This window comes from Meles meles, chromosome 4, assembly GCF_922984935.1.
Source record: "Meles meles chromosome 4, mMelMel3.1 paternal haplotype, whole genome shotgun sequence".
NCBI classification, from domain to species: Eukaryota; Metazoa; Chordata; class Mammalia; order Carnivora; family Mustelidae; genus Meles; species Meles meles.
The window spans coordinates 12,669,676-12,688,643 of record NC_060069.1 but is presented as its reverse complement, the minus strand read 5'-3'; the positions used below and the strand labels follow the sequence as shown (position 1 = coordinate 12,688,643).

The window sequence follows — 18,968 nt, the reverse complement described above, 5'->3', positions numbered from 1 at the left end:
TCATCCTGACAGTTGAGTTAAAAGCCATTGACAGTATTAACCTCTGCGGCTGAGCGCAGGCTATTTTTAGATTTGCCGTATTTTACACATAATTGCACGTGGGTGAGGAGCCCACGCTTCTCTGATCTGTGAGCAGCTGGGCTGAGCTGCCAGCTGTTTACAGGGAGCACGAGCTGCTCACCCCACCGGCCCGAAAGCCCACACCTGCCTACTCCCAGGAGAGGTATTTCCAGTCCTCTGTTGGCCGTATAGACAGACAGTGGTTTCCAGCAGCTTGTCCTTTCGTGGGTGGTTCCTGGCAACAGGAGGCGGGGCAGCAGTGCAGGGAATCAAGGGCAGTTAGGTTTCCCAGAATGCTGTATCTCCCAGGACTGTAGAATGCTGAACATCTGGTAGCTATAAAAGCCGGCGCAGCAGTTCTTCATTCCACAGACAAGGAGACCAAGGTCCAGGAAGGATGAGAGACACACACCTAGCTCGTGACACACCACACGTCCAGACCCAGTTCCAGTCCCTGGCTTCTCTTTCACTGATGCCTCTGCTGAGGCCCCGCTTGAGTCAGTGGTGGGACCAGATCCTCTGCCGTTTGGTTGCACATGGCATTGTCATAATATTTATGTCAGCATTAGCTGGAAGAGGAGGCCAGTTTTGGAAATCAGTTTATTTGCTTCCGTAAGAACTTTATAAATCTGATTTTTCTCATGTTTATAAAAATGACTTTCAATGGACATCTTTGGAAGCATTCAATAAGGCAATTAACTTATGGCATTTGAAAAACAGGAAGGAAAATATGATCACCAGACAGCTTCCTCTCTGTCAGTCACACTGTGATAAAAGTTTTCATAATTATATTGAGAATTTTAAATACTGCATTTAATCATGGGTAGCATAATCCTCTGTAAAAGGAAAAGATACCTTCACCTAAGAATCTTGTTAAAATGCCAATTTCTGATTCAGTAGGTGTGCTCTGAGGCCTAAAGTTCTGCATTTCTCACAGCCCCCCAGTGACCTAATGTTACTGGCCCATGACAGTCTTCAAGTAGCAGAGAGCAGCAGAACTTAAAATTATGTGGGTAGAATTAAATGAATATATTCATAATCCTATTAATGTATTCCTAACTCCACACTTCAGGCACACGTGCAGCTGAGTTCTGTGGGCAGACAGCACACAACCTCCCCTGCTATTCTGGTGGAGCCTTCAATCATCTGAAATTCAGTTCTGTTTTCAGCTACTTTGAACTCATTCTATTCTCATAGTAGAAGGCTTTTCCTACCCCCACCCCAGTTTTAGGATCAGAAGACTTGGGACAACTGGTCAGCATCTCCCTTCTACCAACCCTATGCCTATTTAGAAAAGCTCAGCAAATTATACACTGTCTTATCCTTTCCCGGGTGAAGATACCACAGCTCTGATCCCATGGCCTCGGTAGAGACTGTCCATCTTTCATCATTTTGTTTCCCGCTTTCTGGCTGTGTCCCATGTTCCCACATGCTCTTCCACGGAGGAACTCACACTGAATAGCTCTCCCTCTCTTCTTTAAAACATAATTTCCAAGTCCTTCCTCTTTCTCAAACGGTCAGGCTGCATAGCCTGTTCTCAGCCTCCCATATCAGGCTGCCTTTCCACGCCCTCCAGTCCGGGCCCTCTCCAGCAAATGACCCAGTAGACGAAAGACTTGTTCCACCCCCTCTTGTGGAAACAGGCTTGCTTGAAAGCTCAAGGATTTCGTGGCCACCACAAGCATCCCATGCTAAGCATAGAGCTTGTGCACAGGGGAAGGTGAAACCCAAATAAGAAGGCTAATGTTCACTGCCTTGGGCCATGCTTACATACCAGCTGAGTAGCAGCACTTACCTTTCACTGACCATCCTATCAGCAAAGCCTTTATTGCCTAAATTCACGAAAAATTATATCCATCTTAAACCCAGTTCACAGGATCTTATTTGATGGACTGATGGGATTTTAGGTCAGTCTAACTCCAACTGCCCTCCTATCTCATTGCTTCCAGATGAGGTCAGTCTGATGGCAGAACGCTGGGTATTTCCTTTTAGGAAGGCCCTACCTGTGTTTCTACTTCTGTTTTTAGAAGTACGTCTTCTGGCAAAGGCATCTAGCCATTACTGGAGCTTGGAGACTGTTCGCATTTAAAAATATATGTAAAGACTTTCTTTCTGGTTGACCCTCAGCTATATCATGAATATGATGTATTTTGCTGTGAGGAGTCATGCTTCTGTGACACTCCCTGGCCGGCAGGGTGGCAAATCCCAAGAGTAAGATGCTAAATGACAGAGAGAAGTAAAAATGTCTAACTCTGCTAAGCACACTCAGTTTTACTTAAGAGAATTATTGACAACAAAAACTAATCTTTTTTAAATTAACTTATAATGCATTATTAACAAAAACTAATCTTAAGTGTAAAACACGTGTTTGCTTAGTCCTACCCTTGGATCTTCCTAACTAAATGCTCCTTCCCCAGTGCTGAGTTTAGGGCCTTCAGTCATTCTGGCAGCTGGAGGCAAAATAGGACCCTTGGTTATATTTTCTGTGTAATCTGCTTTTGCTTTTTAAGAAAATACTGAGCATAAAGTGCCTGACTCAGTAGTTGGCTCTTGAGAAACCATCAGTGAAAGTTACTTCCCTTTATCTGCCTCTGTCACTTCTCCGTCAGAGATCTGGTTGAGCATGTTAATATCTCTTACTTCTTCACCTGGAAAATATCTCACTTGCATCGATTACTCAGGACGTAATAATCCGCCCTTTGCTGGCGGGAAAGCCCTGCTTTGTTCATTCAGCCAGTATTTACTGAGTACCTGCTCTCGGGTGTAAAAAGAGGTTCTAGAAGTAGACTGAGGGTAGAGTGAAGTGGAAGACTGGCATTCTAAAATTGAGCTCAGAGCATATGGAAGGTGTCAAACTTCAAAGTAGGGAGAGAGAGCATGTGAGCACAAGGTCACCAAGGAGAATATACCTCATTAGAAATACCTAAAGTGACACGTAGTGTCACATGAAACCAAAGTCCTCCCAGAGTGACCTCAGAAACATTGGCAGGGACCAGTAGGATTCTGGAGTAATATGGATGTAGTGAACAGAGTACCACATTTGAAACCAAAAGATGTTGAGTCCACAATTTGCCACATAGAACTGTGAAGTTTCAGGAGACTTTAATCTTTTTTTTTCTTTTTAAGATTTTATTTATCTGAGAGAAAGAGAGTGCAGGGAGGAAGGGGAGGGAGAGAGTCTTAAGCATGCTCTGGCCCCAGCCAGAGGTGAGGCTCGATCCCCTGACCCATGAGATCATGACCTTGAGCCAAAACCAAGAGTGGAACACTTAAGTGACTGAGCCACCCAGTCGCCTCCCCCTTTTTAAAGATATTTGTTTGTTTGTTTGTTTATTTTAAAGAGAACGAGTCCGGAGACTTTAATTTTTGAATCTCATGTGTGAATACAGTTCCAAGAGCAAAAGATGGAGGAGGAAGAGAGTCAAACAACCAGATGCTTTCAGAGCGAAGACTGTTAATAGGAAGCCAGTGCTTGAACACAGTTTTAAGGTCGACTTGGAAGCAAAGAAGGGTGTGGTGTTGGAAGGAGGCTAGGAGGGTCTTCTAGAAGGGGAATGGCATTTGCAGAGATGCACAAATGCACACAATCTATTAAAGAATGAATTTGCCGCCCACAATCTCTACTAAACCTGTCTTCTCCCAAGATCTCCCACCCATGGCATACACACTGTGAGCAACACTGCTGCCAAAGCCACTAGTGACAAATTACAGGTCTGCCCCCACTCCTTGACTCATAGCCACTACCATTCTGATCACACATGTGACCCTAGGTCAACCCTCCATGTGACCCCTCCATTTTGTAACAGCCTGCATGTTTCCTCTTTAAAGTCTGGGACAGTCCCTTTTATGAGATTGTCGAAGGTCAAGGTAACTAAATGTCTGTCAGAGATGAGATAACCTCAAAGAGCAGAATCCATTTATCTGGATACTTGAGGTAATGGGAAAGTGAGGCGGGGAGGGGGGGAACCATACTAACCAATAATAGTAATAGTGAGCAGCGTGCTAGAGGTGGACCACTTTGATTATCCCATCCAGTCTCTCCAGCAACCCTGTAAGATTGGTATTGCCCCCGTTACTGATGGGCTTAGTGATACACAGATCTCTGCCCAAGGTCATCAAAGTTCAAGCTGTTTGATGCTAGTGCCAGTGCTCTGGAAAGTTCTGGTAGAAATGATAGAGCCATCTGTTTTGCATGTAGGTGACTTCCTGTCGTACTGGCTGACTTCACTTAGGTCAGTTCCACCATCAAGGAAAGGGCACTGGCATCAGTAGGCAGTCAGTCAGTGGTAAGACCCCATCCTGTGCCTCTTCATGTCTCTTTCTGGCCCCTCCATCAGTTCTGTGTGTGGAAGTGTTGGGGAGCTCAGGAGACTTCAGATGACAGACTGGGGATTGTTGAGCTTGGCTCCCTTTTCTGTAATGGGATGATGGTTCTCATCGAGAATGATCATTGGGATATGCAAATAAGGTAATGTCGCCGTGGCAGAATGAAAGGTACTGAGTCCTGAGCTTCTGTAGTGGGTGAGGTACTGTCCTGATTTATTGATTCTTCATTGTTTGTTTACCTTTTAACTTACCATTTATTTACCTTTGTCTTGGAGGAAGGTTCTGGTATTACTCTCAGGCACAAGGAAGCTAAATTTCACCTCTACTACAGATAGATGCTAGTTCTGCTTCGATCTCATGTCTGTTTCCCTTCTTAATGAATATGGGCTTTTGTTACCTTTTGTACCAACCATTCAAATAAAACACTTTTATTCTAGCATTGGAGAAAAAAGGTTTTCAAGAAATTGTAAAAACCAGTTTGTGTGCCATTTCCATTACTCTTAGAGTCAGAGATCTATTTCTGTGGCATTGACACCTCTTTAGAAACAGTGGAGTCACAATGGAACTGTTATGTTGATGAGATTTTTGTGTAATTTCCACAGAAGTAGTTCTGTGAGATTTTCCCCCTTTAGTTTCAGTGCTGTAGCATCTATAATATACAAAACTTAAATAGAAGATTATAAAGAACATAATCTTCTTTCTACTCAGAAACAAAAAGAGCCTTTATCGCATAATTTATTCTGCTTTTGCCATAAGAAAAAATTTGCATTGCATTGGAAATTTAAACATTTCAATTTCTGCGTTTAATATTTAAAGGCAAGAAAAAATATCATTATGTTTTTCTGTTTTTACATGAAGGTGCAGCTTAAAGCAGTAAATTTGTTACTGAGAACTTATATATTAGTAAAATGTTCATAAACGCTACCTTAAATCAATATATAGTTGAACTGATTAGGCAAAGAATTTACATGGCCAGTACTTTGTTAGTAAAGTCAGAATTCTTATATTCAAAACATTTAACAACCTCCACAAGTGCCCTTTTGTTTTAATTTGATTTCTGTATGCTGGATTTCTTAAAATGAGACTAGGTAGCTTAGTTGATTATAACAGAGATTTATCCTTAAGAGTAAATGAACATTATATAGATAATGTGGGTTTTGGGGACCGAAGGTCCTGGTTTCCATCAGATTCTGAAAGGTGATCTTTGATCTTGTGTTAAAAATAAGGCTAAAGAGTTAAGGGGGTAGGAGAAGAATAAACGAAACAAGATGGGATTGGGAGGGAGACAAACCATAAGTGACTCTTAATCTCACAAAACAAACTGAGGGTTGCTGGGGGGAGGGGCGTTTGGAGAGGGCGGTGGGGTTATGGACATCGGGGAGGGTATGTGCTATGGTGAGTGCTGTGAAGTGTGTAAACCTGGTGATTCACAGACCTGTACCCTGGGGATAAAAATACATTATATGTTTATAAAAAAATTTTTAAAAATAAATTTTTTTAAAAATCTAACTTCTTCTCAGAAACATAAACGAAAGAAAGTTGACTGGAATATTAAAAAAAAATAAATAAGGCTAAAGAATTCTTGGTAAGGGTCTACCACTGAGGATACTGAGGCTCTGGGCTCTTCTCCCTCCCTGGGTGTACTCTTGGCCAGCCACATTGCAGAGCAGGCCAGAAGTGGCCTGGAACTTGAGATAAGACTCTGCATGCAGGAGAGGATTGGTGGGGCTGTCTCAGTCCCCTTTCGTTAGAGGAGTTGATGGTCTGTATCCTGTGAACAGTGAAGCAGTTTGGCTGCTGTACTGGGTCGAATAGTGTTCTCCACCCCCCACCCCCCACCTTGCCATTTCACGTCCACCTGGAGCTTATGAATGTGACCTTATTTGCAAATAGGGTCTTTACAAATATAATCAAGTTGGGACAAGGTCGTACTTGTTAATCCAGTGACTGGTGTCCTTATTAAAAAAGGGAAATTTGGACACAAACATAAACCCAAAAAGCAGTAGAATAAACAAATCAGGAAGTTTTGTGTTGGTTTAATAACTAAAAGAAGTCGGAAGGTGGGCAGTCCAAGCAAGGGTAGCAGCTCCGTGATGTGCCCAGTGCCCCAGGCTCCGTCTGGTTTCCTGCCCACAGTCCTCAAGCTGGGATCCTCACCGACATGCTTTCAAGATGACTTGCGGGGCACCTGCCAGCATTTTAGGTAGCAAAAGTGGGAAGTATAAAGGTCCAAAAGGCACAAACTGAGTCAGACCCAGTGAGGAGCTTTCCAGAAGTTCCATCCAGGGACTTTTCTTACACCTCATTGGCCAGAGCGTTGTCACATGACCAGCCTTGGCTGTGAAGGAAGGTTCGTGTGACGATGCCCTGAATGAGATCTGGGACATGTTGATGAGGAAGGAATGGAAGGTGGAGCTGGGGTGGCCCCACCTCTAGACCCAGGAGACAGTATAGCAGGGAGCTTCTAAGCTTGTTGGCTGTTCATGCTCTGATTGAGTGTGACTTTAGATCATGGAGCCTTACTCCCACTTAGGCCTGTCATGAAAGTCAGAGGCTTCTCTTGTTCTAGCTTGCCAGTACAGTCATATCTTCCACCTTCATCGCCACCACTACTCAAGTAGGGGGTTTGTGGCATCCAAAAGAGGACACTGGGGTGACTTGCTTCCTGGGATTTTTAGGCAAAGTGGCCAATGATTTTGTAAGATCTCAGGGAGACACTGGTACTTCCCTAGTGGGATACTGAATCACATATTTAAACTCGGGTACACAGAAATCTCACTCTGAAGTTCCATTCCCACCAACAGCAGTCCAAGGCTTAAACTTGCCAATTTAAGGCAGCCTGGTCTCTTACAAGTTAACCATCCCATTTGAACAAATGCCCACAGTTCGGGTTTCTTCACTTTGTCTCTTCTCCCTGCCAGGATGTTGTCAGGGGGCTAGGATGGCTCATATGTCTCTTTGATATTTGAGGAATGGCCTCTGAGTGCCCTCTTCGTCTTCTTTGGCCTCTGAGGAGAGCTCTACCCTGCATAGTTACGGGCTTTGGTGGCCACTGGAGCCCCTGACTGACTGCCCTTTTAACCTATAGCCTATGACCCTAAAGGCCTTCGGTCCTTGTTGCTGTTGACCGTGGGCCCCACATTAAACTGGAGGCAGGAGCCAGGCAATTTGGCCAAACCTTTGGCTTGGGGATATGTCACACAGCAGACTATCAAAGGGGCAGGCAGAAGCTACAGATAGAGTCAGGGCAGCGGGCCCCCACTTGGCCTGGCCCCCTGATTTGCTATGTGTGGCCTCCAGTGGCCTCCTCTCCATTAGCTCCTTGGACCCAAGAAACCCCCCATGCTTTTTCCAGACATCGGGGTGTTCCTTCATCCATTAGCTGAGCGTCCTTTCAGGGCTCAGGAGCTCTTCCCCTGCTGCCCCCACTTACACAGCAGAAGTTGAGAAATCTGCTCCACCTTGTAGCTCAGGAGGGCAGAACTCAGCGCCCCGCCAAACTAGCCAGCTACTACGTGTCACGCCGCCCCAGGAAGCCCTTAGACCCTCAGACCTCTGCCCTAAAAACCCTGGCTGTCACAAAAACAAAAGCAACCTTTTCAGTCCTCTGAAAGGCCTACGTAACTGGTTCTTGTCAGTCCCCTCCAGTTGGCTGTCCTTTATGTCTTGTTGAGTGGATTCTGTGTTGTTTTTTTGTTGAGAGAGAACAAATTGTTACAGGCTTTTAAGGAAACCAAAAACATTCCCTCTCTAATTATATCTGTTATTCCGTTCCCATTCATCTTGCTTTCTTGTTTTGAAGCAGGCCTTTATTATTAGCCAGAAACTACAGTCACGTTTTCTGAGTAAATCAAAGCTGCTGTTTTTCTTCCATGGTGTGTGAGAGGACTTGTCGGCGTGGTTTAGAGACTTACTGTCATTGAAGATTCTGACAAACTGGCCGGCCAGGCTCATGTTGATGGTATCAGTCTTTGCCTTTTCCTTCACTGGAGATACTTTTGGAAATATTTAGCATAGCAGTATTTTGAAATGCAACTTCCAAGAGTGTTTTGCCACATTTGCTCAGTCAGTCAGTACTTAACTGTGTATCTGAAATGTAGCAAGCCTCATTTTAAGGGCTGAGAGTAGAGTCCTAAACCAGACAGTCTCAGAGCTTATATCCTGTTGAGGTAGATGGACGACATGCAAGCCAGCAGACGCGTGTGATAATGCCAGCTGGTGACAAGCGCCTAGTGAAACAGTGAAATAGGAACAGAGATGCCGAGACAGAGATCAGAGACCAGAGGGTGACCCGGCCTCCCTTAGTTTGGATGAGCAGGAAGGCCATTCTGAGGAGGCAACATGGGAGGGACCAGAGTTGAACGATGAGGAGGAGGAGCCCGTCTGCACGGATGCGGGCCCAGAGCCTGCAGGCCCAGAGAACAGTAGGCCAGCTCTGCCGCTGCCACAGGTAGGGTAGGGGGTAAGCAAGCAGGAGTGATACATCACTCTGGTGGCTGAAGGGGGCCGGGCATGGAACTGAGGAGTCCCCAGTTGAGACTGGCACAGCTCTGCGGAGTGAATGACTAAGCATGGGGCAGGAAGTTTTTGTTTTCCCAGAGATAGAGCAAGAGTGAGAGAGCACAAACAGGGAGCGCAACAGGCAGAGGGAGAAGCAGACTTCCCCCTGAGCAGGGAGCCTGATGCAGGGCTTGATCCCAGGACTCCGGGGTCAGGACCCGAGCTGAAGGCAGACGCTTAACCCACTGAGCCACCCGGGCGCCCCTAGGTGTGCTTTAAGGCCACAGAATCAGAAAGCAGGTGTTAATGGAGGGTAAGCATACTTATTGTAGTGATTACTCAACTGGTGTGCATAGAGGTATCTTTTTTAAAGTATGTTTTAGTCACCCGCACCAGTGCGTTCTCCTGCCCAGCCCTGGGGTGGGGAGAGGGCTCTGCCTCCTCCCCCGGAGCTCCCCTGAGAATCCGAGCTTGGTAGGATTCAGAGTGGGCTGTGTGCTTCCCTCAGGCGCAGTGGGGGAGCACTGAGGACCACTGTGTGTTGGACCTCCTGGTGGGCGGCTCGGTGCAGTGCTGAGCCTGGCGGTCACAGCTGACTTGCTGGATCCCTCAGATCGGGCCTGGAAGGAGGACTTCTCACCGGAAAGGTGGACCTCCTAGAGGACGTAGAGAAGGAGCTCCTGTGAAGACCCCCGGTGATGTCAGGCTGACTCCCTAGGCATTGTTGTCTGATGGTGCCTGTAGTGCCGTGAGTCTGTCCCATTATTCTTACCATTTTGTTGAACTGACAACGTGCTTTACTGCTTAAATCTTTAAAGACGGTATCTTTACTAACTTCAGTCATCTGGGAGGGCCTGGTCTTCAGAGAGGGAGGTGAGCTAACATCGCTGAACCATGAGATGGTGTAGGAAGCACAGGCTGAAGCGCCTTCTCCAGGGGCTGGCTGCATGCTGTGGGCCATTCGCGGCAGAAGTTAGCAGCAGGAGCCCGGGTCTCCCAGTGGAAGTGAAGACCCATCTGTCATTGCAAGAATGTTTGGATCACCTTGGTGGGAAGGTTGTACATGCTGGGCTCAGTGCTCCCCTCTGCTGTCCTCCACATTCACCCCATCCGCAGCTGAGCAGAGCACCCTTGGTGAAATACTTGCCATGGAATTGGATGGAAAGTTTTCCAAGCAAGTTACGGTGCGGCTGGCCGATAAGTTACACTCAGAGCATTAGTTTTAAAATGTCATTTTTCTATTTTCAGTAAATATCCAAGATGTGATATTACAAGAAAATTTGGAAAAAGAAGATCAAATTCTGGTTTCTTTGGCAGGATTAAAACAGGTATGTCCCTTTGATCTGACTTGGAGAGCCACTGGCCATCCTCATGCCTGTCAGGCAGGGCACGCTGTGGCACAGCGTACCGTGGTGTTAGCCTGGGCGGAGCCCATCCTGACTCCCCAGCTCCTCACACCTCTTGCTCCTACTAGCAATTCTGTCTGACAAGCTTGCAGCCCAAGCTAGTTTTCTGTCCCCACCCTTGCTTCCTCCTCTTACCAAAGCCACTCTGTTTGCTCCTCACCCAGAGCCGGTGTTGTGTGGCCCAGTGGCACGTTCGGTTCTTCATCTGTAAATCCATGCTGTCCTTGGAGCACGAGTAATAATCACCCCCCCGCACCCCTGACAGGCCTCAGACCCACAAGGACCACGCTTCCCCAACCCTTGGAGGGCTATGTGGAACATACATGTTAATGAAAAGAATGTGCTGCTCTCACATGTCTGCCTGTGTTCTTAACAGCTCAGCAGGGGTGCAGCTGCTTTGGTAGCTAAGGGCTGTTCAGTGGGGCTGGGTAGGTAAGCAATGGTACTTCCTGCTACAAGAGAACTGCCCAGGATGTGACACCCAGGGCTCATCCTGCGAGAACCTGGCCATCAAGACTTTGAAATTTTCCTTGGTCGTTAGTAAGTCCATGGCTTTGATAGAGCTGGATTTTTTTTTTCCTGTTATTCCTTTCTTATGGGAATATATTCATATCCATACTATTAAAAAAATGGTCAGTGGTAAGTCTGGTTTAAATGTTAAGAGGTTTAGCTAGCATTACAAAACAAACTCATCCATCTCTCATTTTCTTCCTTTTTGAAAACTAGATCAAAGACATTCTAAAAGGCTCCCTGCGTTTCAACCAGAGTCAGCTGGAAGCTGAGGAGAATGAGCAGATCACCATCTCAGATGACCACTACTGCTCCAGTGGCCAAGGCCAAGACCAGAGCGACCAAAGGCCTGGGGCCACCAAGCAGGTATAAGAGCTCTGGTGAACAACGTCACAGTAACTTGTTGAGGACACGGTCACATAAGGTCTTCGAAGTTATGAATAACGAAACCTTTTCATTTCACATTACCATGTGCAAAGTTCAACTCTAAGACACCACGGGTGGCTGAAGCAGAGGTGCTCTGTAGCCCCGCAAATGGCATGCTCCAGTGCCCCACAGGAGACCAGTCTCTCCGAGACTTACGCAGTGTGCAACCTACAGACCTGTATGCAGCAGCGTTAGCCTGAACCTCCTGCCAGTCCTGTTGTGTGGGCTTAGAAACCGACCGCTGTGCCATAGCTTTGGGTTGGGGGCCTCCCGCTAATGCCTCCAGTCCCCATGAGCACAGGAGGTGCTGTTCCTGCTTTCCTGGTGCTGTCCTCAGTGGACTTCTCTGGGCTTCCTTTTTCTCTGGAGGGAAGAGCTTCTCATTAATGTCCATCCTCTAAGGGAATGAGGTCAGCAAACTTTCTCCATAAAGGATCAGGTAGTAAATATCTTAGGATTCGTGGGCCATATATGGTCTGTGTCTCATAGTTGTTTCTGTATTTGGTGTGTTTGTTTTTACAACCGTTAGAAATGTATAAGCCATTCTCAGCTTGACAGCCTAGGGGAAGAGCCCACAGACCAGATTTGGCTAATGGGCCACAGTTTGCTGCCCCCTGCTCTGGAGGTGTTGACATTGTGTGCAATTTAATCTAACGTGGACCCACAGATTTTTCCAGTGAAAAAGGATCCAGGAACTTCCTTGTGGGCTTAGTCCTGTTTCTCTTACCAGTGAGACAGTGAAGGCCCAGGAGGAGCACAGGCCCACCAGGCATGATGTTTTCAGAACTCCTATCCCAACCCAGCAAGCCTCCAGCTCCACCGTACTTCTTCACGATGCTTTATCTGATAGGACTAAAAATCCCTAATAATATATTTTTGGCTTACGAAAAATGCACATTAGCAAAATCTCATTAAGGCTCTTTCTCAGACTAGCATCCAGATGCTTATAAATTATGATTTAAAAAGAAACAAAATATTTTAGAGTGGGAATTTTTTTTTAGTTTTAAGAGTACCCCCACCAAGAGGACTCTTCAAGAAGAGAGAACTTTCAGGAAAAAAAAAAAAAAAAAAGAGAGAACTTTCTGTGGTTAATTTTGTCCAGCTCTAAAGGGAAGTTTTCATGGAGCCGTTAGTCTGCATCTTTGGCCACATGGATACAGCGTTAACGTTGCAAGTTTGATTTGATTGGTTCCTCCAGATTCTCCTTCCTAAACCGACTATTTAATTTTTCAGTAATCATTTCTTTATTCAAATATTGTTGAGCTTAGGCTCACCCCCCCAAACCATTTTTAATTGACAATTTTATTCTAAAATTGAGCGTAGTTTTTTTTTTTTTTTTGTAGTTGAATGTATAAAAGTAATACTGAAAAGACCTTTCAAAAACACTCATGAATTTGCTGCATTTAAAGCTTCTTGATTATACTTCGCCCTTGTTTTTCCCAGTTCCAACATTTATATGAACTACCTGTTGCCCCGCAGACCCCCGTGTGCCTGCTCGGTGCGCTAGCCGTGTGGCGCCGGGGACATGAGCTAGGACACGTCCCAGTGCTGGCAGAGTCGCACTCCCGAGCAGCATCCAAGAGGCCTTTTGCCTCTGCTTGTGCTTTTAAAACACCGCCAATCCGTTCTGTGCCCAGATACTCCACTGTTGCCTTCTGTGCCTCTGTTCCTCTGTAGGGTTACGGAGAAAAGTGGGAAAGGGGCAAATTTTAGGGCTTTTTTTTTTTCTCATTCCTGCCAGGGCTTCTTCCCCAAGGGTATTAACAGTTTATAAAAACCCACCTTCCTGAAAGAGGTTTTACCTAAGGAAGGGAAAAATAGGGAAGCAGTGCTCTCCTCACGTCTTCAGGGGAGGACAGGCAAGTGAAGTCCCAGATGAAGCAGCAAGTCCCACAGAGAGCCGAGTATCAGAGGCCTTGTGGGAATCTGGACTAGACTCATGCAGGGTCCTCCCACCCCCACCCCTGCAGGAAGTCCTGACCCAACATCTTTCCTTAGGAGCCTGTCCCAAGTCTTGGGTGGCAGGCAGGGCTTGGAACTGGCTGACTTAGTTTCTCACTGCATATGGGGACAGGGATGGGGCTGGGGACTAGCTCTGGTCAGGAACATGTCTGCCAAGTGGGAGTTCTGAAGGCTTTTCCCCTCCTGCCTCCCCAATGTGAGCGGAGGGCCTGCTCTCCCAGGCACTGTGTGGTCGGGGTTATGGGATGTAGCCCCTGCTCACCAGCTTCCAGTTAAACAGAGGACCTGAGACTAGGGCGGAGAGCGGTACTAGGCAGCGCTAGTGCTGGGGGAGGTTGTGCCGCCGTTCCCTAACTTAGGAATGCCTTTGCTTTCTTGGTTTAGCACTAAAGTATGTGTGAAGGGTGGTGCAGAGGACTGGGCTGACCACCCCCCCTTGGGGCAGGTGGCTCAGGATCCCCGTGCCAGTGTCCTTCCCTATCAGAAACTTCAGTAGGGCCTTTCCTTTGTGGGCATGCGCATGCCCCACTCCCCACTGGTTGATGGGGATGTGGCTAATATTGTTCTTTCTATTTGATTCATAAATCATCTCTCCACCTCCGAAAATGGCAGGTGCACAATTGTATTCTGTAAAGACAGCCACATTCTGTCCCTCCCTCCCAGAGTCTGTCCTTCACATACTCCTCTGGGAGGTTTTTGGTAAACTTGACTCAAATCTATGCCAGGCAGGAAGGACCTTGCAGGACCCTGGGATTCATTATTAACCAGCTCCTTTCACGTGCCTCGGTGGTGCTTGGGGCCCCTATTTTTATCTGTATGGTCTATAGCTGCATGGTCTAAATATAGTAGGCACTAGCCACATATCTATTTAAAATTAAATTTAAATTCATTAAGATTCAATAGAATTAAGTTAAAAATACAGTTCCTCCGTCACACTAGCCACCTTTCAAGTGCTTGGTAACCACATGTGGTTGGGTGCTACTGCATTAGCATAGAAAGAGAACACTTCCACCTCTCTAGAACATGTCTGCCGGGCTCACCTGCTTCCACCTTCCATGACCCTAAAACAAAAGGTAAGATATGAGGCCGGGTGAACAGCAGGGTTGGAAGAGGGGTGTTGTAGATTGTGGAGGGCTTGGCCAGTTTTAGGCAGGACTGACAGGTTGAAAAACTTCTTTAATTGTATAGTATATGCCTGTGTTTGGCAAAGAGAATTGACCTAAGAATTGCCGAAGTTTTTGTAAATGACATAAACAGAACCAGGTAGCAGGTAAGGTTGTATGGAAATCCAGAAGGAAGGCCTCTTCGTGTCTAGGAAAAAGTTCTAGGTGGAAGTCCAGAAGAGGGAGATCTTTACATTTGCTTTGGGACATTGGCCAAGCCACCAGGCCTCTGATCTGGGCATCGTTGTGTGATCTACAACACAAAGGTGAGGAGGGGTATGAAAAGAAAGGGGTTATCCAGGCCCTGCCAGCTATACCGGGCTTTGTTTGAGTCGGCGCTTGATTTTATCTGGGAATGGGGAATGGAAGGTTACCCACCATTTATAACTCGCTTTCCCTAGTTTCCCAGAAATGTGCCAGATAATTAGTGATGGTAGGAACCCCCTTCACTTCCAGGCACAGACTTTAGAACATATTTCCCTTTTTCAGCATCTTGTAATGTGTTCACTCTCAGCTAAAGGTGAATAGCTTGTTACAGTATTTCTGTGGTAGACACGCCACTCTGAAAATGGGGCCTGCCGTACGTACTATTTTCATTTTCTCAGATAAGCTCTACCAAGCAGCATTCCAGCCCCAGACCCTGTGTGAAGTGAGAAGTCATGGGTTTCACGGTTAACAGTTCCGGACAACGGTCATGTGAACTGTGGCCACACTTTGGAGGTATAAGTTTGAAGCTGAGATCCCGCCCAGCCTTACCTGCACCCCACGTGCAAATGCAGGGGAGGACAGGCCGCACGCACATGTCCGTTCCAGGCTCTGCGAGGCTGGCACAGCCCCGACTGGGTGCACCTTAGGGTGGGATGGTCTTTCTCTCCCAAACTGTCCTGGTGCCAGTAATCGCCTCCTCTTCTGCCTGAGTGCCACGTTGTGTCTCTCCTCAGTTTTGTAAGAATTAATGTGGTGCTGGAATGTAAGCAGCTTTAAAACTTGAGACGAGGCGCTTCAAGGCCTGTTGCTTTAGCTCTGTGATCTTCAGGCTAATTCTCTTTCTCTTCTCCCAGTTGAAGATTTTTTTTTTTTTTTTTAAGATTTTGTTTATTTATTTGACAGATAGAGATCACAAGTAGGCAGAGAGGCAGGCAGAGAGAGAGAGGAGGAAGCAGGCTCCCAGCCAAGCAGAGAGCCCGATGCGGGGCTCGATCCCAGGACCCTGGGATCATGACCTGAGCTGAAGGCAGAGGCTTTAAGTCACTGAGCCACCCAGGCGCCCCTCCCAGTTGAAGATCTTAAAGATGAATGAATGGTCAGAGGATGGAGGCATCTGAGCCATTATTTAACCACTCAGCCCCCCACCCCCGTGTCACCAAGTACATGTAGTTCAGAGAGACAAGCCCAGATTTCCTCTGGAAGTGTTGCCAGCTGTCTGTCCACGCTTTGTCCACAGGTGGCCTAGGCCATACCAATCTGGGGGCTAGAGGACCTAGGGGGTACTTCCGGCCAAGGAGGTCTTTACATCTCATCAGACTTTAGACCCAGGGGCCAGTTCCCACCCCCTTCCCCCGCCCACGCTGTGGGAGAGCAGACAGGGAGAGGGGTTGAGCAGGCGTGGGCACGACATCCACTTACATCAGCACGTTTTCTGTCAGGCTGGCTTTGGAACATCCTTGGGTAGACAGTAGCTTTACATCTGCCCCAGGGAAGGCAGGAGCTTCTCTAGGTTTAACCTGAAACCTTTCCTGAGGTTCATGGATGTCAGCTTTTTTTAGTGAAATGCTACTCATAATTCCTTACAACAAAAGGAAAATAATGGTAGAATAAAGCCATTCTGTCTTCATGTTTTTTGCCATACACTTTATAGTTGCACTTCCTGGTTTTCACGTTTACCACCATTGTCCCAGGGGGCCTCTAAGTTGCACACCTGGGCCGAGCCGGTTAGGAGACACACACACTGGGCCTTCCAGAAGCTCTTCGTTAAGCAGGTAGTAAAATCACTCCAGGTCTGGGCTTACGTTAGGGAGCCAGTCCTGTGTGATGCACATCCATGCACATCATCTCTGTGCATGGCGACCACACGCTGGGTCAGAGATACCATCCTTGTCCTCATGTCACAGGGGAGAACATCAAAGCCCAAGAAAGACGGGTGGTGTGCATGGCAGGGTGCCACGTGAAGCTGGTGGGGACTCCAGCCTGCTCCCTGCCTCCTGAGAAACTTACCCAGCAGGAGGCTTACTTTACTGTCCTGGAAACTCAGCAGCAAGCCTCAGAGGTATTGGCCCCACACCACCAGGAAGTGCTGGGGCTTCAGGGAAGCAGGGCCAGACTGTGCATCTTTCCAAGGAAGAGCACAGGGCCTAAACTTCTGGAAGCTCTCCTAGCTCAGAGGGCTGCTGCTCAGTTCTCTTGTTTCACTGGAGTCTTGTCTCACCCACCTGCACTTCTGACTGTACCTCACAGGCCTCTTCAGAACCACCAGGGAGCATGGACAGAGGGAGCGCAGATGACTTCATCCTGGTCTCCAAAGACGACGAGGCAGGCAGTGCCAAGGGGTCCTTCTCAGGCCAGGCCCAGCCTCTTCGCACCCTCCGAAGCACCTCTGGGAAAAGCGAGCCCCTGGCCCGCTCCCCTCTGGTGTTCTCCGACCCTCTGATGGGCCCTGCCTCGGCTTCCTCCAGCAACCCCAGTTCCAGCCCTGATGAGGACAGCAGCAACAACAGCAAGGACTCTGGCTTCACCATTGTGAGCCCCCTGGACATCTGACCACAGTGCCCCTGGCCTCCCTCCTGGGGACTGGCCACCCCCCTCAGCAGCCCCTGGGCCCGGCTGAGGCTTCCCCAGTGGAGACCCCTCTGAAACCAACACTTCTTTCCCAGCATGCCTGTGGCCTTAGTGCAACCCATTGGAACCCTCTAGAGAGGGGCAGACAGCCACAGAGCACACAGACGGATGTTCCCCAAAATGCAGACAAGGCTTTCAGGGCCCTATCCCACCCCACCTTCACTCTGAGGTAGACGGGGGTTAAGTATCCAGTATCATGCTGTCAGAAGAAGACCAAACCACAATTCGAATCATTTTTCCTCTATCCCCTTCTCCCCAACTAAGAATTAGGTGTGGCAACTCCATTAATTATAACTAGAAGAAGGAAGAGTTGGTTTCAAATCTTAACCTCCCTCGGTGCATCAGGCATAGGAAAATTGATATCAAGAAGGCTTTCTCTCTGGAAATCTCTCAGCCTATTTCATTCCTCCTTCAGGAAGCCATACAGCAGAGCCAAATACGACAGAATGGACTAGAACTGGTGGATTCCAGGCTAGAAAAAAAACCCATCACTGACCTCTCAGAAAGTTACAGTGACCTTTGAAACAGGGTCTAAACTTAGATTTTTTTCATTTGTTAAAGAGTACGTTTCCAGACCTCAGGCTAGATCAACTCTGGCCATCACTGTCCCTCCTCAGACGATTGTATTTCCCCCTTTAGAATCTTTCATGACCAGAAAACAAGGTCACATTAAGCCAGACTTTGCTGCACTGGTTTCAGAAGTCATAAGAATATTAGTTCCGTGAGTTGGAAAATGTGATCCTGACTGTGGAACAGACATCTCCCAGATGGTCTGTTTTCTGGTGTAGTTTCTCCAGTTTCGGCACTGGAATACACCTGTCAACCTGTCAACTGAGAAATAAAGGGAAAAACCCAAGCTCGTTCCCGTCCACAGTCAGGACCTCCCATTGGCCTTAAAGTAGGAGTCACCGGGTATTTGACCTGGATTCCCTTCTAGGGGAGCAGGGCTTCCCACAGAACGCTCCAGACGTCAGGAATACATGGGACTTGTGCACAGGCCTTCCCTTGCCAGGAGGGCAGAGGAGCTGCAGGGCCCAGGGTCAGTTGTGCACCGCGTCCAAGGCACCACCGCCGGGGCGGGGCCAGCTCTGACCCGCCCAGTGCCTTCCGGGGCTTCGGCACACAATAGAGATTCCCCCTTTTCAACTGGCAGCTTGTGAAATCTTGCTGGGTAGAAAGCATCATAGGAGCTGTTTCTCTCCTTAAGAAGAAAGGCCCCGGAGAGGCCCCTTTCCCTGTCCTTTGTGTAAGCAGGACTTCTAACAGGATAGCTGCAGTGACAGGTACCCAGGCCTTCCCCTCGGAGGAGGGCAAGGCCTCTGGGCAGTGGAAGCTTTCATGCGAACCAGTGAAAAGCTAAGAGTGAAAGACTAGACGCCGTTTCCAGTCCTTCCCGCTGCTCACCTTGACCTGATTCCCCACCTGCTCTCCAAGAAAGCAGTGACGGCTGGGGGGTCAGCTACCGCAGAGGGTTCCAGATAGCTCTGCAGTTTGTCCTCAGACTCTCAAAGGAGAACCTGTGAACATGTGAGAGGAACACCAAGTCTGCTTTTGCTCAAGGGACAGGATTGTTGGGCCTTCCATGCTTACTCAGACAAGCGGATGCGCTCTCCGGCTCCCCCGTGGAGTGGTCTGCTCAGCAGCCCCTGGCGGTGACTCACTGGGTAAGTTACTGCCAGGCATGGGTCACCTTGGCCACACTTCGTATGCTCCCAAAGTCCCCGTGCAGTGACTGGCCTTGCAACTGCACACGGTTGCCATTATTTTTCCCTTAGAGGAC

General features: G+C 47.7%; 1 protein-coding gene across 3 annotated transcripts in view; it reads left to right on the top strand.

The window, feature by feature from the left end:
• The window catches only part of TBC1D5 (TBC1 domain family member 5), a 579,401-nt gene extending 560,797 nt beyond the window's left edge, over positions 1-18,604 (top strand). For all 3 annotated transcript variants that reach the window (XM_046002325.1, XM_046002328.1, XM_046002327.1), the window contains 3 exons: positions 10,135-10,214; positions 11,019-11,168; positions 16,808-18,604. In XM_046002325.1, coding sequence (XP_045858281.1) covers positions 10,135-10,214; positions 11,019-11,168; positions 16,808-17,110 — 533 coding nt within the window. In that variant the 3' untranslated portion in view covers positions 17,111-18,604. The remainder of the gene's footprint in view (positions 1-10,134; positions 10,215-11,018; positions 11,169-16,807) is intronic.
• The last annotated feature ends 364 nt before the right edge of the window (positions 18,605-18,968 follow it).